Source organism: Coregonus lavaretus (genome assembly GCF_964263955.1).
Source record: "Coregonus lavaretus genome assembly, contig: HAP1_SCAFFOLD_54, whole genome shotgun sequence".
Classification (NCBI taxonomy): domain Eukaryota; kingdom Metazoa; phylum Chordata; class Actinopteri; order Salmoniformes; family Salmonidae; genus Coregonus; species Coregonus lavaretus.
Window position 1 is genome coordinate 2883520 of NW_028158385.1, and position 23317 is coordinate 2906836.

The 23317-nt window shown below is 46.2% G+C and overlaps 1 protein-coding gene across 1 annotated transcript; it reads right to left on the reverse strand.

The window, feature by feature from the left end:
• Nucleotides 1-858: 858 nt before the first annotated feature.
• LOC311124081 (2-hydroxyacyl-CoA lyase 1-like) lies at nucleotides 859-8952 on the reverse strand (the record flags this gene model as incomplete). Its single annotated transcript, XM_084198295.1, has 9 exons — nucleotides 859-984; nucleotides 2772-2877; nucleotides 3368-3441; nucleotides 7431-7511; nucleotides 7688-7765; nucleotides 7954-8026; nucleotides 8185-8264; nucleotides 8479-8577; nucleotides 8869-8952. 9 exons carry the CDS (start codon nucleotides 8950-8952, stop codon nucleotides 859-861), a joined length of 801 nt encoding a protein of 266 aa, XP_084054421.1.
• Between the last annotated feature and the right edge of the window lie 14365 nt (nucleotides 8953-23317).

The window sequence follows — 23317 nt, forward strand, 5'->3', positions numbered from 1 at the left end:
CAGCTGACCCTCGTTACCACTGATTGGGAGTCACACGACCAAACAAGGAAACAACCACATAGACAACCCAACCAAACAGAACACAACGAAACGAACACACCCTGGCTCAACATACAAAGTCCTGGAGCCAGAGCGTGACATCCTGCCTCCCTCAACCGAGGTACATTATCTGCACGCAGTGTAGTAGCCATGGACCCACTATCTAACATCCCCTTCAGCTCAACTTTATCCTGTACTAGCACAGTGGTGTAAAACAAACTGCCATTCTGAGTAATTCTCATTGTGTTCTGAAAAATGACTGTGTTGTTCTTGGGTACTGACTCACAAAAGTAAGAATAAACAGATTGGATATCATCATCAGTGGAGGAAAAATAAGAATGCCCCACATTGCCCTCCTCAGAACGGAGGCTTTCTAGTTTTCCTGAGACCTGCCAGTCTGTCCACATCCAGGGTTCTGTCGCTGCCCAGCCTCACTACAGTCAAAGCTCATGTGGCCCGGAGAAAAGCACTTGACGCACAGCTGGTGCATCTGACAGTGAGCTTTGGTCCAGTGATTAGTGCTTCCACAGTCAGCGCACTCATGCTGACGTTTGTGGAACTGTTTACGGGGCCCTCTACATTTAACATGTTTAAGTCATTTAGCAGACGCTCTTATCCAGAGCGACATACAGTTAGTGCATACGTTACTTTATTTTTTTCATACCCCCCGTGGGAATCGAACCCACAACCCTGGCGTTGCAAACACCATGCTCTACGAACTGAGCCGGCTATTCCCTCCACTACCCTAGGCGACGCTGGTCCAATTGTGCGCCGCCCCATGGGTCTCCCGGTCGCGGCCGGCTACGACAGAGCCTGGATTCAAACCAGGATCTCCAGTCCCCCAGGACTGTGTTGTGTTACCTGCTTGACAATAGTATTGATGTCCCCCAGGAGAGCAGCAGCAGGTTGCACGTTGTTCCCCATCTCCTCAGCACACAGATCAACCTTGACATTGACCTTGACATAAATAACATATGTGGAACGTTACTACAACATACCAGCAACGACACGACAGGAAGAGCGCCGTGCGTGACACATGTAACAGCAGCTGGAGGAGTGGCCAAACCTCAAGCTAAACACAACAGAAATAACCAGGCAACACCACATAATGCTAAGGCTGACACACACACGTTCCCTTTTATAAACCGGGTGACTCGAGCCCTGAATGCTGATTGGCTGAAAGCTGTGGTATATTTGACCGTATAACATGGGTCACGTTGAGGGAGGAGGTCAGAGACCTGGCCGTGTGGTGCCAGGATAACAACCTCTCCCTCAACGTGACCAAGACAAAGGAGATGATTGTGGACTACAGGAAAAAAAAGAGGACTGAGCACGCCCCCATTCTCATCGACGGGGCTGTAGTGGAACAGGTTGAGAGCTTCAAGTTCCTTGGTGTCCACATCACCAACGAACTATCATGGTCCAAACACACCAAGACAGTCGTGAAGAGGGCACGACAAAGCCTATTCCCCCTCAGGAGATTGAAAAGATTTGGCATGGGTCCTCAGATCCTCAAAAAATTCTACAGCTGCACCATCGAGAGCATCCTGACTGGTTGCATCACCGCCTGGTATGGCAACTGCTTGGCCTCCGACCGCAAGGCACTACAGAGGGTAGTGCGTACGCCCCAGTACATCACTGGGGCCAAGTTTCCTGCCATCCAGGACCTCTATACCAGGCGGTGTCAGAGGAAGGCCCTCAAAATTGTCAAAGACTCCAGCCACCCTAGTCATAGAGTGTTCTCTCTGCTACCGCACGGCAAGCGGTACCGGAGTGCCAAGTCTAGGTCCAAAAGACTTCTCAACAGCTTCTACCCCCAAGCCTTAAGACTCCTGAACAGCTAATCATGGCTACCCGGACTATTTGCACTGCCCCCCCACCCCATCCTTTTACGCTGCTGCTACTCTGTTAATTATTAATGCATAGTCACTTTAACTCTACCCACATGTACATATTACTTCAACTACCTCAACTAGCCGGTGCCCCCGCACATTGACTCTGCACCGGTACCCCCCTGTATATATAGCCTCCCTACTGTTATTTTATTTTACTTCTGCTCTTTTTTTCTCAACACTTTTTTTGTTGTTGTTTTATTTTTACTTTTTTGTTAAAAATAAATGCACTGTTGGTTAAGGGCTGTAAGTAAGCATTTCACTGTAATGTCTGCACCTGTTGTATTTCGGCGCATGTGGCCAATCAAATTTGATTTGATTTGATTTGAAATGTATTTTGACTGTTCGAATTACGTTGGTAACCAGTTTATAATAGCAATAAGGCACCTCTGGGGTTTGTGGTATAGGGCCAATATACCACGGCTAAGGGCTGTATCGAGGCACTCCGCGTTGCATCGTGCTTAAGAACAGCCCCTAGACGTGGTATATTGGCCATATACCACACCCCCTCGGGCCTTATTGCTTAAATATAGATGTACTGTACAGCACTAAGACAGCCATGACATTATTTGGAGAGACCACAAAGACTTATAGAGAAGCTATATAATTGATAGACTAAATCCAATAGACTGAGTCAAATACCTTCATACCTGGTTACAATGAACTGTAGTTCACTATGAAATGACCTGTGACTAGGGTTGCAAAATTACAGTTACTTTCCCAAAATTCCCAGAAATCCCTGTTGGAAGATTCCAGAAATCAGAATGGAATAAGCAGAAAATCTGGAATCCGAAAAAAAGAAGGAAAAAAAAGAAACCCTACTGGTGACCTTTGACCTAGCTGGATGACCTTTACTTGGGTGTCAAACCTGGGGGGAAGGCCAAAGTGCAGGATCCAGTTGAGTCTGGCACCAAGTAGGACCACAACATCAGACTGGAGCAGAGCTCTGCAGTCCCCACCAAGACCATAGAACCAGGAGGATAGGAAGAGGAGGAGGAGGAGGAGGAAGAGAGGAGGAGGAGGATAGGAAGAGAGGAGGAGGAGGATAGGAAGAGAGGAGGAGGAGGATAGGAAGAGAGGAGGAGGAGGAAGAGAGGAGGAGGAAGAGAGGAGGAGGAGGATAGGAAGAGGAGGAGGAGGAGGAGGAAGAGAGGAGGAGGAGGATAGGAAGAGAGGAGGAGGAGGATAGGAAGAGAGGAGGAGGAGAGCAGGGACAAAACAAAATGTAATGAAAAGAGGCTAGTTATAGGAGTAGTGTAGTTGTTTGATTGACACCAGTTTACATTGACATGACCTGGCCAGGAGAGACTAGTTATAGATAGGGATTTCAGGAGTTTCCTGGTCCGTTCAAATGGTCAGGGAAATTCTTGGTCCTACTTATACAGTCAATGGTCTGTACATGAATATGATGCCAGCTGAGAGAAGGAGAGGCTGACCTGGAGCGGGCAGCAGCAACACAGTTGGGGTGATCGTCAGGCAGCACCCCTTTACCCATGGGGGTGGGCAGGAAGGGCAGGTCACACCCCTCCACCAGCTCCTTCAGAGCCCCCTCTGCTCTTCAATGGGCTGCACCTGCAGAGGGACACAGACAGAGGGCACTGCCACATGGATTTCAACAGACTGGCCTTCACAACTGGGATGCATTCAGCTGAGCAAAACGTTGTGCAACGTTCAGATAGAAATACAGCATGTAGAACGAACGTGCCTCTCGGACAGGTAGAATGAGAAATCATGTCAACAACATTTGTCGACTGAACGTGGCCCAGTTTTCAACTGAACCGTGGTACAGTGCTATATGTGTTACAGTGCGTCTCAGCTGGCTATTGATCTCTCTTGGACAGACGCACGTAACATAACTGGAAGTAGCGTCTGTCAACAGACTGGGATGTGACAACTTTGTTCCGGTACGCTGATTTTTCACCACTAATCATTTGGACAAATCCCGATTTCGCAGGTGCTCGCGCCTTTTCAATTTCAGAACGGGAGGGGACATTTTGTCACGATCGTCTAAGGAAGCGGACCAATACGCAGCGTTGCGAGTGAACATGATGACTTTTATTAAATAAAGCAACCACGAAAAAACAACAAATGACGATACGTGAAGTCCTCTGTGACACCGACAGAACATGGAACAATACCTGAACTTGGAACAAAAACCCACAACCCACATGCGAACACAGACAGTTTAAATATGGCTCCCAATCAGAGATAACGAGCCGACAGCTGACACTCGTTACCTCCGATTGGGAGTCATACACTACAACAGTCAACAACCTAGAAATAGACACACAGAACTCCCAACCTAGAAATAAACGTGACAGACATGCAACCATAAAACATCACCCAAAACCCAACAAAACAACATACACCCTGGCTCAAATACACAAGTCCTGGAGCCAGAGTGTGACAGTACCCCCCCCTAAAGGTGCGAACTCCGGGCGCACCAGCATACAGTCTAGGGGAGGGTCTGGGTGGGCGTCTGTCCACGGTGGCGGTTCTGCCCCTGGTCGTGGTCCCCATCCCACCTTAGTCACCACCCGCTTCCCTAGCCTCCTCCACATTACCACCCCCCAACTACACCCCACTGGGTTAAGGGGCGGCACCGGACTAAGGGGCAGCACCGGACTACGGGGCAGTACCGGACTAAGGGGCAGTACCGGACTAAGGGGCAGTACCAGGCTGAATGGCGGATACTGGCTGGACGGCTCTGGTGGCTCCTGGCTGGTCGGCTCTGGCGGATCCTGGCTGGACGGCTCTGGCGGATCCCGGCTGGACGGCTCTGGCGGATCCCGGCTGGACGGCTCTGGCGGATCCCGGCTGGACAGCTCTGGCGGATCCCGGCTGGACGGCTCTGGCGGATCCTGGCTGGACGGCTCTGGCGGATCCTGGCTGGACGGCTCTGGCGGATCCTGGCTGGACGGCTCATGGCTGGCTGACGGATCTGGCTGCTCATGGCTGGCTGACGGATCTGGCTGCTCATGGCTGGCTGACGGATCTGGCTGCTCATGGCTGGCTGACGGATCTGGCTGCTCATGGCTGGCTGACGGATCTGGCTGCTCATGGCTGGCTGACGGATCTGGCTGCTCATGGCTGGCTGACGGATCTGGCTGCTCATGGCTGGCTGAAGGCTCTAGCTGATCCTGTCTGGCGGAAGGCTCTGGCTGATCCTGTCTGGCAGAAGGCTCTGGCTGATCCTGTCTAGCAGAAGGCTCTGGCTGATCCTGTCTGGCAGAAGGCTCTGGCTGATCCTGTCTGGCAGAAGGCTCTGGCTGATCCTGTCTGGCAGAAGGCTCTGGCTGATCCTGTCTGGCGGAAGGCTCTGGCTGATCCTGTCTGGCAGAAGGCTCTAGCGGCTCCGGTCTGGCGGACGGCTCTGAAGGCTCATGGCAGACGGGCGGCTTAAGCGCCTTTGGGCAGACGGGCAGTTCAGGCCCCGTTGGGCAGACGGCAGACTCTGGCCGTCTGAGGCGCATCGTAGGCCTGGTGCGTGGTGCCGGAACAGGAGGTACCGGGCTGAGGACACGCATCTCAGGGCTAGTGCGGGGAGAAGCAACAGGGCATGCTGGACCCTGGGGACGCACCGTAGGCCTGATGCGTGGTGCCGGAACTGGAGGTACCGGGCTGAGGACACGCATCTCAGGGCTAGTGCGGGAAGCAGCAACAGGGCATGCTTGGCCCTGGGGACGCACATAAGGGCTAGTGCGGAGAGCCGGAACAGGGCATGCTGGACCCTGGGGACTCTCATAACGCCTAGTGCGGAGAGCAGCAACAGGACGCACAGGACTCGGGGAACACACAGGAGGCTTGGTGCGTGGTGTAGGCACTGGTGGGAAAGGGCTGGCGACGCGCACCGTATGCTTCCTACGAGGCTCAGGAACAGGCCGGGCTGGGCTGGCGACGCGCACCGTACACTTGGTGCGGGTGGCAGGAACAGGCCGAACCGGGCTGGCGACGCGCACCGTACACTTAGTGCGAGAGGCCGGAACAGGCCGTACCGTACGGGGAACACACACTACTGGCTGTACCTCGGGATTAGGAACGGGCCGGACCGGACTGGTTACACACCCCAGTACCTCTCGCCGAGCCTCTACACCTTCCTTCCCTGTTTTTCCCAGTAGCCCCCTTAACCTGGTAGCCTCCTGAATCCGTCCCTTCTCTGCCTCCGTCAGCCCCCTTAACCTGGTAGCCTTCTGCATCTGCCTTGTGGCAGCCTCCTGCTGCTCAGTCGCCCAAGCCATGTGCCCCCCCCAAAAAATTTATTGGGGTTGCCTCTCGTCCTTCCGACGTTGGCTCTGCCGACGCCGTTGCTCCTCTCTCCGTCGCCTCTCCACTGTTTCGCTCCATGGACGGCGATCCATGCCATCCAGGATCTCCTCCCAAGTCCATGACCCCTTTCCGTCCAATAACTCTTCCCATGTCCAGACCCTCGGCTCCTGGACACGCTGCTTGGTCCTTTGATGGTGGGTTTTTCTGTCACGATCGTCTAAGGAAGCGGACCAATACGCAGCGTTGCGAGTGAACATGATGACTTTTATTAAATAAAGCAACCACGAAAAAACAACAAATGACGATACGTGAAGTCCTCTGTGACACCGACAGAACATGGAACAATACCTGAACTTGGAACAAAAACCCACAACCCACATGCGAACACAGACAGTTTAAATATGGCTCCCAATCAGAGATAACGAGCCGACAGCTGACACTCGTTACCTCCGATTGGGAGTCATACACTACAACAATCAACAACCTAGAAATAGACACACAGAACTCCCAACCTAGAAATAAACGTGACAGACATGCAACCATAAAACATCACCCAAAACCCAACAAAACAACATACACCCTGGCTCAAATACACAAGTCCTGGAGCCAGAGTGTGACACATTTGGCCCATAAACTTGCCTGAAACTTGCAGAGAGTTTCCGTTTAGGGGGGTGGAGAGTTCGCAAGTGGCGTTAGTATCTTTCTCTTAACATCTCCCCAGACCTTATCCAAGTATCTGACGCAATTATGCAAGATTTTAGCTCTGTTTCCCCCAGATTATCTGGCTATTAAAAAAGCAATGCCTACCTTTGCCAATGATGAGTAAAGGCCGTTTGGCTCCTTTCAGGACCGCCAGTGCTTCTGTGATCGCCATATGGTCAGCCATACTCACAGGAGGAGGTGGACTACAGGGCACCTCTCTGACAAAGGAAATAATAAATAATAGGTCAAACATTAAACATGTTACCTAGCAACTTTATTGCATATGTAAATAAACCATGAAGGTCTATCGAGGCTTATTGCTATTCTCTGATGAGAATATTTTGATATAGTGCTATATTTTCTAAGGAATTTAATTTCTGGTTCACTTCAGACGTTAAAATGTATAACAAGATAAAATAAAAATGACTACGGTGATGTGAATTCAGAGGTATACATATTCAACAGTAACACATTAGTATACATTTTAAATGGATGAAAGACAGTGATGGCCACTAACCTGGCTCTGCTCCTGTCCAATTTAGCATTGACCATGTCCCCAGATATGTCTACGTATACAGCACCTGGACGTCCATACATGCTAGTGCGTGCTGCCTTAGACAGACCAAACACCCTTCCATTCAGATCAATTAAGGCTGTGCTGTGCTCTTTTGAAGCAGTTAAGGTACCTTGCTAAGCTGGAAAATTAGAGGTCAGAAAACAGACAATTGCAGGTGATACCAAATGATATGAAGAGGACTACACAGAGGGAGTCAGAGTAGACTGTATACCTTCTCTACCACTGAGGAGATCATATCCAGACTGCTAGACCTAGCAGAGAACTTACTGTACAATCTGCATGCCTCCACCTGACAGAGAAAGAGGACCACAAATAAGAAATTATTTCCTCTTTCAGCAATTAAACTGCTAGGGCCAGTTTCCCAGACAGAGATTCTCTATTGAGTTTGCTTTTTAGGCCATGACTAGGCTTAATCTGTGTCCTGGGATACCATCCCCTAATGTTCAATAGTCAGAAATGTCATGGTTGAATCGGTACCTGTGGAAACTCTTGAAACGCCCCAGTGGTCTCTTGGTTTTGATCAGAGGAGCCTCCAATAACAATCACAGGCCTACAGAGAGAGAGGTATCACACAATGACATCAACTGACAAGCTGAGATAGTTTGGAGTCCTCAGATCATTTTTTGCAGTGTGCGGATAGCATCCCTTCTTTTGAAAGGCCACTGAACATGAGTAGTAGGGTCTTCTGTTTGTGGAGTTCTAGCATACCAGCAGTTCATGTTAGCGTTGGCCATTCCACCAAGTGAATGGATGAGTCCCGGTCCAGACACAACCAGACATGCACCTGGACTGGAGAGGAACAGACAGACAGAGGGAAAGACAGGAAGACAGGCAGACAGACACACAAAGGGTCAGAAAGACAGGCAGACATAATTAGCAATGCAAAAAAGCTATGAAACTGACCCTCACACACTACACGCTCCTGTAGTCTATGTAAGGGTAGTTAATATCACATGATTTGGGGAGAGCTGGTTTAGTAATAAAAAGGTGGCTTAGGGCTTGTTCATTGCGCATTCCCACATACTTGATTCCTGAGGCTTGAGCTGCCATAGCTACTTCAATGACTGGAACACCAACTATTCCAAACATATATTCTACATTCTGTAGAGAGATACATGTAGATACAGTATATTTACATTTAAAAAAAAATTTTTAGTCATTTAGCAGACGCACTTATCCAGAGCGACTTACAGTTAGTGAGTGCATACATTTTCATACTGAATTGTATATGAATTGTTACAATGTAGTTTAGATTTTCTTTGCATTGACACACACATTGGCATGCATCAACAAGGGTGTTAACACAGAGCTGCCAACTCTCACGCTTTCGCCGTGTGACACACGTTTTTGCCTGTTTTCACACGCACTCACGCCACACATCCAATTTCTCACGCAAAAAAAATCGGCCGAGACTCGTTCGTTCCTTTTTTCAAACTCCCCGACGGTAGATGGCGCTGATGAGCGCCACTGAACCATATGTGCTGCACCCCGAAGTTAGCGACAGAAGAAGAGATACCACTGCCGCGAAAGTCAACATGAGATGAAACGGTCACTACCTCAAGAAGTCTGATAAGAAGCTGAGCTGAGACTAGGTATGTAACAATGAAATGTCGTCCAATTGAATACTCACTCTCTTAAACTTTAAATCTTGAAATAAATTATTTGTTTGTGCGTGTGAACATGATTTAGTGTGGTGAATGTAAACTCAGCTGATTTCGAACAGGTAAGATGTATTCCAAAGAATTTAACATAAATACAGGAAATGTGTGCAAAAGAAGTAGGTATGTTTTTGTAACTGAGAGTAGAGTTATTAAACCAACATGACCATTTTAATTGTTTAAGGTTTCAAAGATGTCCCGTAAGAGACCTTTGCCAGGACAAAAGCGAAACCTTTTATTTTATTTAAAGAACCAGCCAAGTGAGAAAAGACAGACAAACACACTGACAGAACAGCCAGAACGATTGATAGAAACGACAGGACAACAGACAGAGGAGCAACACAAAGGACAGAGAGAGCAGGAGACAGGACAGACTGACAAACAAGCAGAGGAGCAACAGACAGGACAGATTGACGCCCATGCAGAGGAGCAACATACAGGACAAATAGAACAACCAACAGGGCAGATGGAAGAAGACACAGAGGGACAGAAAGAAGAGACCCCCCCCCCCCAATCCAACAGCAGGGCCAGAAGAGTCGTGCTCTGGCTGGAGCAGCAACATATAGATCCATTTTCCAAAATGAGTGGACCTCTTCATGGCCATGTATTACCAGAGGGAGCCTCAACACGCACTACTGGTGTGCAGTCTGCCGTATTGAAAACTCATGTTGCCACCAGGGTGTGACAGATGTAGTGCGCCATATAAAAAGCAAAAGGCCACCAAGATAAGCAACGAGCTCTCCAGTCCACAGCCACAATATCCCAATATGCAATGGCCGTTCCATCTGTTGGGGGTATGTCTGCACAAGAGGTTAGGGTATGATATGTGTAATGATTCTGTCAAGGTTCAGTCATGAGTTTTGTGTTCTAGTTGATCACGGTAAAGTCATGGTTGATAGTTTTGACTAATTTGTGGTTTGTATTTCAGTGTAGTACAGTCCAGTTTTCTTAATTTGAGATCTTAGTTGCTGAATGTGTTTTTTACCTGTGCCCTATTATCGCAGGCGTACGTAATGTTTCGGAGATTCGAAGACAGCGCAGGAGTACAGGTGTGCCAGGACTAAGTCACCCTGCATTACCAATGAAGCACTCGCACCATATTTCACACAGGAGCTTGTGAAGGAGATGAAAAAAGCCCTGTATACCCTTGTTACGGATGGGTCGAATGACACTGGTATTTCACAAACGATTTGAGATTTTTCTCCTCTGCAAAACATGTGCTTTGTGTATTTTTAAACATCTAACAATATGAACATCTGTATGATTCTAACTTGTCATTATAGGAGTGGAAAAGATGAACCTGCTTACTGTCCTGGTCTTCATGGGCAGCAAAGTTGTCCACCAGTTTTTAAATATGTGCTCAACAAGTGGGACGAGATGTGGGCCAGCAAGTGAGATCTTCACCAAAATTAACTCCACCATAGAGGAGCATGGTATCCCTTGGGAGAACTGCATTGGTCTCTCAGTTTACAATGCAGCTGTGAACATTGGACCACGTAATTCCATTGCCTCTAGGGTGCTCCAGAAGCATCCCAACACCTATATTCATGGTTGTCCTTGTCATGTGGCACATAACACCGCCAAAGCTGCAGGAGTGGGATTTTTTAAAGTGAGTTAAGGCCTGATTTATCTTTACATGTAACTTTTTATTTGTATCCTAATTACGTGCATTGACTGAATGTGTTATGATTGATTTATGCATTGCAGGTGTCCGGTTCTGATTTGGAGGATATGGTAGTGGACATCGGTTACTGGTTCAAGGGTAGCACAAATCGGAAAGGATCCCTGACAGGTATGCATGTTTGATACTATTAAGTGTAATACTGAAATGCTGAGCTGTAGAAAATAATGATATGGATTTAATGTCTAAAACAGAGTTTTGTGAGCTCCATGAAGCGGAGTACATGGAGGTCCTCCTGCATATCTCGGTCCGTTGGCTAAGCCTTGAACGTTGTGTGACCAGGATCCTGAGGCTGTATGAACCTCTGGCCAGCTACTACACATCTGCTAGTATGGTCATCCATTTTCAATTTCATTATGCAGCAACTACATGGATTGTTAGTAACATACTTGTATTAATGACAACCTCTTGTTTTGTGTTATTTATTGATTGATTCAAGATGAAAATCAGGCCAGGTTCAAGAGACTTGTGCAGACATTCCACTGACCCCATGACAGAAGTGTACCTGCTGTTCTTCCAAGCCACCGTACCAACTTTCACTTCTTTCAACTTGCTGCTTCAGAGAGAGCAGTCATCAATATTTTTGTTACATGATGAGGTGGGATTGGATTTTGCAGTTTTTTTCCATTCTGTGTATCTTGCTGATATCTGCAGGGATCCTCTGAAACAGATTTCACCAACTATTTTTGTAAATGTCTGTTATAGATGGTGAAATTCGTACGCAAGCTATGTTCCAAGTTTATGGTTCCAGCAGCTCTGCAGTGCCATGAGGAGCCTTGTGAAATTTCCTTGAAAGAAAAGGCAAACCATTTACCAGGTTAGTATTTGACTATTATTATGATCAAACACTGTGATATGAGATATTTAGCCTTGTACCTTATACCGATATGCTGTATTGGGTTCACAACCAGGGCTAAACTTAACAGATTACTCCACGAGGGTGACATCACACCACAGCAGGTGGATTCATTCCATGAAGCTGTGTTGTGTTTCCTGACAAGTGCTGTGGACTATGCACTTAAGAAGCTGCCACTGGAAGAGCCACTGATCAAGCACGCACAATTTGTAGATGTACGGCAGAGGGCTGAAAGTGACATCGAAGATGTCCTGTACTTTGTTGAAAGGTTAGTTTTTTTCCTCTAATTATTGTCTATCATCTTAGCTAAAATACCCTGTGTTTTATGATGAGGTGTGTTCACTCCTAAACTGCACATGATATATTCTTATGTGGCTTCTCCTCAAAGATGTGTATGAACTGCTGCTGGTTGATGACTATATACCTAAAACGTAACAACTTGTAACTCTACTTTCATAAATAGGTTTCCCCATCTCCTCCCATACCATGGGCCAGAGGAGCATGAACTTCTGGGTGAGGAGTTTCTAAATTATCAGACCATGCCAATGATATCCCTGCAGGACGAAACTGAAATGGAAAGCTTCTGGGCTGAAATGGAAACCCGGAAGCATAAGGTAAACATGTTTTCCTTTTTTGTCTTTCCTTTTGGCAGGTGTGGCTTGGCTACATCTGTTGCTTAAAATTGTTGCATGCATATACAGTGGGGAGAACAAGTATTTGATACACTGCCGATTTTGCAGGTTTGCCTGTCACGCGGGTCGATGTCGTCCAAGTAAGACCAAGGCGCAGCGTGTCCAAGAAACATGACTTTATTTATACAAAAAGTCTGGAACAAAACAACAAAACACGACCGATACGTGAAGTCCTCTGCAACACTGACAGAACTAAGAACAAAAACCCACAAACAAAGGTGAAACCACACAGTTTAAATATGGCTCCCAATCAGAGATAACGAGCCGACAGCTGACACTCGTTACCTCCGATTGGGAGTCATATGCCTAATCAACAACAAAACCAAACATAGAAAATGAACAACTAGAATACCCAACATAGAAATACACCCAAACATTGAAAATGAACAACCCTGGCTCAAAAATCAAAGTCCATGGAGCCAGAGTGTCACAGTACCCCCCCCTAAAGGTGCGAACTCCGGGCGCACCAGCATACAGTCTAGGGGAGGGTCTGGGTGGGCGTCTGTCCACGGTGGTGGTTCTGGCCCTGGTCGTGGTCCCCACCCCACCTTAGTCACCACCCGCTTCCCTAGCCTCCTCCATATGACCACCCCCCAACTAAACCCCACTGGATTAAGGGGCGGCACCGGACTAACGGGCAGCACCGGACAAAGGGGCAGCACCGGACTAAGGGACAGTACCTGACTAAGGGGCAGCACATGCCTGAGGGGCAGCACCGGTGTCTGCACTGGTGGTAAAGGGCTGGAGACACGCACCATAGAGCCAGTGCGTGGAGGAGACACAGGGCTCTGAAGACGCACTGGAAACCTGGTGCGTGGTGTAGGTACTGGTGGTACTGGGCTGGAGCGGGGAGGTGGCGCCGGAAATACCGGACCGTGCAGGCGTACTGGCCCCCTTGAGCACTGAGCCTGCCCAACCTTACCCGGCTTGATGCTCCCCGTCGCCCGACCAGTACGGGGAGGTGGAATAACCCGCACCGACCTATGTGGGCGAACCGGGAACACCATGCGTAAGGCTGGTGCCATGTACGCCGGCCCGAGAAGACGCACTGGTGGACTGATGCGTGGGGCCGGCTTCATGACATCCGGCTCAATGCTCAATCTAGCCCGGCCGATACGTGGAGCTGGAATGTACCGAACCGGGCTATGCCTGCGTACAGGAGACACCATGCGCTCTACTGCGTAACACGGTGTCTGCCCGTACTCTCGCTCTCCACGGTCAGTCCAGGGAGTAGGCGCAGGTCTCCTACCTGACTTCGCCACACTCCCTCTTAGCCCCCCCCCAAGAAATTCTTGGGTAGTACCCACAGGCTTCCAGTCTTGCCTCCGTGCTGCCTCCTCATATCGCCGCCTCTCGGCTTTAGCTGCCTCCAGCTCTTCACGAGGACGGCGATATTCTCCCGGTTGTGCCCAAGGCCCCTTACCATCCAGAATCTCCTCCCATGTCCAAGAATCCTTTATGGGTGGATATAAATCCTGTGTAGGTGGCTCCTGTTGCCGCTTGACACGCCGCTTGGTCCTTTTCAGGTGGGTTTTTCTGTCACGAGGGTCGATGTCGTCTAAGTAAGACCAAGGCGCAGCGTGTCCAAGAAACATGACTTTATTTATACAAAAAGTCTGGAACAAAACAACAAAACACGACCGATACGTGAAGTCCTCTGCAACACTGACAGAACTAAGAACAAAAACCCACAAACAAAGGTGAAACCACACAGTTTAAATATGGCTCCCAATCAGAGATAACGAGCCGACAGCTGACACTCGTTACCTCCGATTGGGAGTCATATGCCTAATCAACAACAAAACCAAACATAGAAAATGAACAACTAGAATACCCAACATAGAAATACACCCAAACATTGAAAATGAACAACCCTGGCTCAAAAATCAAAGTCCATGGAGCCAGAGTGTCACATTGCCTACTTACAAAGCATGTAGAGGTCGGTAATTTTTATCATAGTTACACTTCAACTGTGAGAGACGGAATCTAAAACAAAAATCCAGAAAATCACATTGTATGATTTTTAAGTAATTAATTTGCATTTTATTGCATGACATAAGTATTTGATACATCAGAAAAGCTGAACTTAATATTTGGTACAGAAACCTTTGTTTGCAATTACAGAGATCATATGTTTCCTGTAGGTCTTGACCAGGTTTGCACACACTGCAGCAGGGATTTTGGCCCACTCCTCCATACAGACCTTCTCCAGATCCTTCAGGTTTCGGGGCTGTCGCTGGGCAATACAGACTTTCAGCTCCCTCCAAAGATGTTCTATTGGGTTCAGGTCTGGAGACTGGCTAGGCCACTCCAGGACCTTGAGATGCTTCTTACGGAGCCACTCCTTAGTTGCCCTGGCTGTGTGTTTTGGGTCGTTGTCATGCTGGAAGACCCAGCCACGACCCATCTTCAATGCTCTTACTGAGGGAAGGAGGTCACCTACCAACCAGTAAGAATTCCGGCTCTCACAGACCTGTTAGTTATTCTTTAAGAAGCCCTCCTGTTCTCCACTCATTACCTGTATTAACTGCATCTGTTTGAACTCGTTACCTATGTAAAAGACACCTGTCCACACACTCAATCAAACAGACTCCAACCTCTCCACAATGGCCAAGACCAGAGATATGTGTATGGACATCAGGGATAAAATTGTAGACCTGCACAAGGCTGGGATGGGCTACAGGACAATAGGCAAGTAGCTTGGTGAGAAGGCAACAACTGTTGGCGCAATTATTAGAAAATGGAAGAAGTTCAAGATGACGGTCAATCACCCTCGGTCTGGGGCTCCATGTAAGATCTCACCTCGTGAGGCATCAATGATCACGAGGAAGGTGAGGGATCAGCCCAGAACTACACGGCAGGACCTGGTCAATGACCTGAAGAGAGCTGGGACCACAGTCTCAAAGAAAACCATTAGTAACACACTACGCCGTCATGGATTAAAATCCTGCAGCGCACGCAAGGTCCCCTTGCTCAAGCCAGCGCATGTCCAGGCCCGTCTGAAGTTTGCCAATGACCATCTGGATGATCCAGAGGAGGAATGGGAGAAGATCATGTGGTATGATGAGACAAAAATAGAGCTTTTTGGTCTAAACTCCACTCGCCGTGTTTGGAGGAAGAAGAATGATGAGTACAACCCCAAGAACACCATCCCAACCGTGAAGCATGGAGGTGGAAACATCATTCTTTGGGGATGCTTTTCTGCAAAGGCGACAGGACGACTGCACCGTATTGAGGGGAGGATGGATGGGGCCATGTATCGCGAAATCTGGGCCAACAACCTCCTTCCCTCAGTAAGAGCATTGAAGATGGGACGTGGCTGGGTCTTCCAGCATGACAACGACCCGAAACACACAGCCAGTGCAACTAAGGAGTGGCTCCGTAAGAAGCATCTCAAGGTCCTGGAGTGGCCTAGCCAGTCTCCAGACCTGAACCCAATAGAAAATCTTTGGAGGGAGCTGAAAGTCTGTATTGCCCAGCGACAGCCCCGAAACCTGAAGGATCTGGAGAAGGTCTGTATGGAGGAGTGGGCCAAAATCCCTGCTGCAGTGTGTGCAAACCTGGTCATGACCTACAGGAAACGTATGATCTCTGTAATTGCAAACAAAGGTTTCTGTACCAAATATTAAGTTCAGCTTTTCTGATGTATCAAATACTTATGTCATGCAATAAAATGCAAATTAATTACTTAAAAATCATACAATGTGATTTTCTGGATTTTTGTTTTAGATTCCGTCTCTCACAGTTGAAGTGTACCTATGATAAAAATTACAGACCTCTGCATGCTTTGTAAGTTTGAAAACCTGCAAAATCGGCAGTGTATCAAATACTTGTTCTCCCCACTGTATGTGTCATGCATGTTGCAAATGATGCATGTTTTTATCTGAACTTTGTTAATGGATCAACCTACAGTATATTTACAGTATTAATCAATCAAAAATCAAGGTATGTTTTTCCATTGTGTTTTGGTGCATTTTCCATAGGTGACAGGAGCCAAAGAATTCGAGAGGCTTGCTGCCGTCGCCAAGCTTGTCCTGGTGTTGCCCCATGCAAACGCAGATGCTGAGAGGGTGTTTTCAGTTGTGGGACTGAACAAAACCAAGAGAAGAAACAGCCTAGCATTGGATGGCACAATAATGACCATAAAGATGGCCAATCTGGAGCCCTGCCTCAAATGGGAGCCCCCCTCCGATATCATCAAGGCCTCCAAGAAGGCCACAGGCCAGCATAACCATGCCCCGACAGATCATAGACAAGAGGCTCATTTGAGATGAGCCAGGTCTGCGCAGAATCGATCACCGGCGATCACCGCCCAATGCATGATGGTTAGATTTGTGTCCGACTTGATCCCGACTTTCTCTGACGTCATGCACACGTGGGCAACGATAACCTCATGAGATCAAGGCGGCCACAGTTCTGAGACGCAGGCAGTGCAATTGCTTTTCACCGACTGCAGGACCCAGGTGGACCCAGGACAAAATCTCACTCCAAGGTTTTTTGAAAAGTTGGCAGGTATTGATGTCGTCATGTTTCAGCATGATAATGCAGGGCCCAATGTCGCAAAGATCTGTACACAATTCCAGGAAGCTGAAAATGTCCCAGTTCTTCCATGTCCTGCATACTCACCAGACATGTCACCCATTGAGCATGTTTGGGAGGGCTGGATCGACGCGTACCACAGCTTGTTCCAGTTCCCGCCAATATACAGCAACTTCGCACAGCCACTGAAGAGGAATGGGACAACATTCCACAGGCCACAATCAACAGATTGATCAACTCTATGCAAAGTATAAGTGTCCCGGAGGAGGAGGAGGCAGCGGCAGATACCCTGTTCTCATGTAATGGGGTAGGGCCCAGTGATGCCAAGGGCCCAGAGCTGGAGAGAGATGCCTAGCGCACACATCATTATTTTAGTTAAGTTGCTTGTTCAATAAGATAGAATATATACCTTGTTATTAGCTTGTACCTATAATTTTTGATCAGTTAGGTAGCATGTTAACTAACTACCAATACACTGCTTAAAACTATAATTGTTCAGAATGTGTAGGTTTATTAGTTAATAAGAAAATAAATCAAATGTAAGTGTTCAATAATTCAATGTGTTGTGTTTAAAAACAAAAATATCTGATCATATAAAATGTGTTGTGTTTATATTACTTTTACAAATACAAATATGTGATAATAAACTAACAAATGTCAAATCATATTTGTCGCGGAGATGGCCAGTCAATTTGTGTAACGTTATTGTGTATTCTACGTAATGACGCAATTTTACGTTAACCCATAATGACTTCATCACGCAATGACAGCAACTTTTAGCAACAAATCGACCTGCTTCTTGCAACTTGCCGTGAAAATGAGTTGGCAACACTGGTAGTATGAAAATGTATACACTCACTAACTGTAAGTCGCTCTGTATAAGAGCGTCTGCTAAATGACTAAAATGTAAAATGTAAACGGTAGGGCCAACCCAAGGATCCCGGAATGCACGGACCGAGGGTAGTTAGTCCATCAGTCCAATAGATGTCGGTGTTGCACTGTGGTAGTGGGGGAACAGGAAGTTCCGGGTTGGCGCGCCCCATTATTCACAATAAAGAATGCGCCAGACCTGTGCAGACAATAAGATAACCTTTGTGTCCGTTTCTATTTATTACTAGAGGTATGTAATAGCACGTTTAAACTTTATAATGTCGAAAGAACATGTCATACCATGCTAGGTAACACATCCGTTAAGGTATCATCACGTTTGGTAACGGTTTGATGTGTTATTTTTGTGTCAAACCGAGTGAGTGAAAGAACGTGATAAAAACTATTTTACAAGTCACATTGCTAGAGATTTGGGGTTTGTCTGGGTGAATGTACATAATTTTCTCATGTTAGTTTAATAAATAATCAATTTATTTGAGATTTTGAGTTCGTTTTGCATATTATTAGTTTTTGTGTAAAATTCACAAGTTGGTCAAATGGCGGCGTCCTCTCGGTCAGCGTCAATGGACTTCAGTGAGGACAGTGCGTGTGCATCAGATAGAGACAATTTCACGGTCGGACTACTGTTTTGAAGCTGAATGTAATGATTATCAGTTTTCTACATGTGTACTAATATTCAGACACATTCAGTAGTTAATGTCTTTATCAATAAATGTTGCTATGGTGTAAACAGGAAATACAAATGGTTTTGATTGATGTAAAACAATGAAGACAAGGTTATTCAGGAAATTAGCACACAATGCTGTCTAAAACAAACTGTAACCTTGTACTAAATGGATTTTGAGTCATTTATGCATTTATCAACTATAGGTTAGGTATTAGCTCAAAGGTATTGTGGAGCTCCTGCACCTTAATATAAACAGTACCGGCACCCAAAATGAGTATTGGCACCTATTTCAGTCCAAGTCAAGCATTGAATTAGATAATTGAACAAGAAAAAAGTGAAAATATTTTTTGAGAATAAAGAAAGTGCCAGAACTGTCAAGACAATAACTTTTTGTATCTGTTTCTCTTTATTACTACTGGCCGATTCAGGTAAGTCTGAGGCCGGTAACAACAGTGAGGACAAACCCAGCCTGCCTCTCTCCTTCCACACTGAGTCCAAACCTACAGTCACTGGGTCCTGATTGTGACAGTGGAGCCCAGTTTGCATCGCAAAATCCAGAGATGGCATCAGTGAAGCTGGAAGACTGCAGTCAAACACTGGAGCTGAATGTCAACATTAAAGATGAAGAAGAGGAGGAGAAGATTGGGAAATCTGTTTCTCAGGGTAAGAGCAGGTTCTATCTAATTAAGTTTGTTGGACATGATTTGGAAAGGCACACACCTGTCTATATACAGTGCATTCGGAAAGTATTCAGACCCCTGGACTTTTTTGATATTTTGTTACGTTACAGCCTTATTGTAAAATAGATGAAATTGTTTTTTTCCCTCATCGATCTACTCACAATACCCCATAATGATAAAGCAAAAATGGGTTTTTGTTCAATTGTTGCAAAAACAACATATGAACGATCACATTTCCAAAATGTCTTTCTACTCTGCGAGTGTCTAAATCATGATCCCCTTGATCATAGTCTCCCGAGTGGCGCAGTGGTCTAAGGCACTGCATCGCAGTGCTAGCTGTGCCACTAGAGATCCTGGTTCTAATCCAGGCTCTGTCGTAGCCGGCTGCAACCGGGAGACCAATGGGGCGGCGCACAATTGGCCCAGCGTCGTCTAGGGTAAGGGAGGGAAATGCCGGCAGGGAGGTAGCTCAGTTGTTAGAGCATGGCGTTTGCAACGCCAGGGTTGTGGGTTCGATTCCCACGGGGGGCCAGTATAAAAAATAAATAAAAAATTTGTGCACTAACTGTAAGTCGCTCTGGATAAGAGCGTCTGCTAAAATGACGTAAATGTAAATGTAAAATCATAGGACTGTTTCAGCCTAGTTAAGCTGTTTGCAGCCTTTGAGGTGGGAAGTTCTTCATACTGAGCTTTAAGACCAAATAATTCCTTGTTTACTTCGACTGAGTTATCCCAAAAAGCTTCCCTCTCCAATTCTCTGATTTTGCTGTCCATTGCTCTCATTTTCTGATTTATTTGATTTTAAACTGGTAAAACGTATACTTTGCCCGCAAATATGTGCTTTGAAAGCCTCCCATCTGGTACTCGCTGACGTTTGGTCAGTGTTCAATGTCAAATAAACATCTATATGCACTCCAACGTAATGTAAGAAGTCTGGGTCCTGTTACCATCTGGGATGCAAACGCCATCTAGAGGATCCTTTTACTAGTTTTGTATTCCTATAGAAGTCTATAGTCTACATGAGAATATGATTTAAATGTTGACGAGTAACATGAATACTCCCTTTTACTCGGGTTCTGAGTCCTCCAAGGTTCACATAGATTTAAGTCCTTAATGAAATGCTGTAATTTATTTCTACTCTGCGAGTGGGAAGTGTCTAAATCAGAGGAGCGATCTAGATGAGGATCAAGAGTGCAATTAAAGTCCCCTGCCATAAGGACCTTACCAGGAATGGAGGCTATCAATAGAAATACATTCTAAAATAATTTGGGATTATCATCATTAGGACCATAAACATTAACCAGATTAATATGCTCATTCAAAATAGTTTCCTGTATCAAAATGTATCTACCAGCTGTATCAGTTATAATAGTATCCACTTGAAACGGAACAGATTAGTGAATTAAAACCATAACACCATGAGAATGAGAGGAGAAACAGGATGCTACTACTTGCCCTTGTCATCTCCTGCATACTTTAAGTAGCTCATCCTTCAACAAGTGAGTTTCTTGTAGGAACACAATAGATGAATGAAGTTGTTTAGGCCTAGTAATAACCTGTTTTAAGCTTGGATAGTTTACAAACTCCACAGACATTCCACAAAATATATTTAAGTTTTGCATTCATAGTCATTTAACCAAAGATGTAAACATGGAATAAGCTATAGCATAAAGGCATATCTAAAATCTGTTTAGTAACCACAAGGACCGCAGGAATATTTTGTAGTGAGGAAAATATGTAAAGATCTGTTGAAACATTCATAGATATTTCCTAACAGTAAAACACTGAACCTCATTCCAATGTCTCCCTAACCGAGACCATCAACGCTTCCTCTCCCACCTCCCCCTAATCGTAGAGTGTAGCCTGGTGGACGACTGATCCATTAAAGGGAGCAGTCTAACCTAAGCGACGCTAAACAAAACAAAGTGTCTCCTGCCTTCTCTCGGCCATTACTTCTCACGAACAAAACAAAATACATATCTTGCAAGATGATATGTGAAATATCACAACAAAAGGCCTCTCTAGCAAGATGATATGTGAAATATCACGTAGTATTTGTTTGAAAAGTAGCAAAGAATATCTCCACCTAAAACAGTAACGCTAGTTAGTGAAGCCTGAGACTAACGTTAACGTTACAGTATGGACCGTCCAAAATAGTGGTAGATGATCCACAACACAGGGTCTGTTGCTATTAGCTACCAATTATTCACTACTAAATTTAAGCCTATGTGAGAAAAAAGAGAATTGAATATGTGCTATGTTACCCAAAGGCCCTTTGCACATGATGTTAGGCTTGCACCTGAGTGTCAATCATTTTAGTCCAAGGATATGATCAAAAGGCCTCCATTCTTAAATGGAAGAAGTTTGGAACCACCAATACCTTTTCTAGATCTGGCCGCCCGGACAAACTAAGCAATCGGGAGAGAAGGGCCTTGGTCAGGGAGGTCACCAAGAAGCCGGTGGTCACTCTGACAGAGCTCCAGAGTTCCTCTGGAGTTGGGAGAAACTTCCAGAAGGACAGCCATCTCTGCAGCACTCCACCAATCAGGCCTTTATGGTAGAGGGGCCAGACGGAAGCCACTCCTCATGAAAAGGCACATATTGCCCACTGGGAGTTTGCCAAAAGACACCTAAAGGACTCTCAGACCATGAGAAACAAGATTCTCTGGTCTGATGAAACCAAAATTGAACTCTTTGGCCTGAATGCCAAGCATCACGTCTGTAGGAATCCTGGCACCATCCCAACGGCGAAGCATGGTGGTGGCAGCATCATGCTGTGGGGATGTTTTTCAGTGGCAGGGACTGGGAGACTAGTCAGGATCGAGGGAAAGATGAACGGAGCAAAGTACAGAGAGAACTGAAAATAGCTGTGCGGCGACACTACCCATCTTACTTGACAAGCTTGAGAGGATCTGCAGAGAAACACCCCAAATACAGGTATGCCAAGCTTGTAGCGTCATACCCAAGAATACTCGAGGCTGTAATCACTGCCAAAGGAGCTTCAACAAAGTACTGAGTAAAGTCTGAATACAGTTTTTTTTTAAATTATTATTTTTTGAAAAAATTGTGTCATAACACGTAGCGGTAAAACAGGGAAATGGTTCCAATCATTTTTCCTTTTTATTCATTTTAGAAACACTTAAAATAATGGCTGTGTTTCGTGTAGGCTTACCCTGGCGTGACTTTTAGCAATATTCGGCTCTATTTCCTCTCAGATTATAAAACTCTAATTATCATCAAAGTAGACATCATGCAAAACAACAAATCACTGCAATCTCCTGCACGTCATCTCTAGCTGTAACCTTTGATAACAGGTATTGTGTCAATTTAAAACTACTTAACTGTGTTGGCAGGTGCAGTGATGAACGCCGAGAAGGAGCTGAGTGTAGAGGGAAGCAGTGTGGTGAGGGAGGTTATCGTCTAGTGTATAAAGAGGGATACGTCCTCCAGTAGCTCAGAGATCTGGTGAGAGTGAGGATGAATTACCTGCATTTGGTGAGACGTAGATCCGGTGTAGAGCGTGGGGAAACAGAGAATACATTATCTGTCTCTGCCGGATAAGATCATGGTAGTCAGTAGGTCAGTTATCCCGTGAGCGATTTTGTTCCGTAAATACTAGTGTTTTAGGTGTGAAGTTTATGGGCAAGTGTGCAGGAGGGCATGAGATGAAGAAATGTGTGGTATCGGTGGAGAAAGTTCTGTGTGTTAGTTGTGGGGGTGCTAACGGGCTGGAGATCTGAGGTGTCAGGTGAGAGAAAGGCAGATTGTGGTCCTCTATAGCTCAGCTGTAGCTCAATTGGTAGAGCATAGCACTTGTAACGGGTAGTGGGTTCGATCCCCGGGACCACCCATACGTAATAATGTATGCGCACATGACTGTAAGTCGCTTTGGATAAAAGCGTCTGCTAAATGGCTTATTATTATTATTATTATTATTATTAGATTGAGGTTGCCAGGGTTACAGTAGTACAGAAAGTGTTGTAGCAGAAGCAGTGAAGAGAGTGGTAGAGGAAGATGGGTACAGGGTGAGGGGTCTTGAGAGGATTCCTGTGAGTAGGCAGAGACCAAGAGAGAGTGATGGGAAGAATATGTGCTTCAGTAAGGTGGGCTTTTTAGCATTTATAGCAATGGTTGTCAATTGTACTGCAGAAATGGATCAAAAGTCCCAGAAAATAGAGGC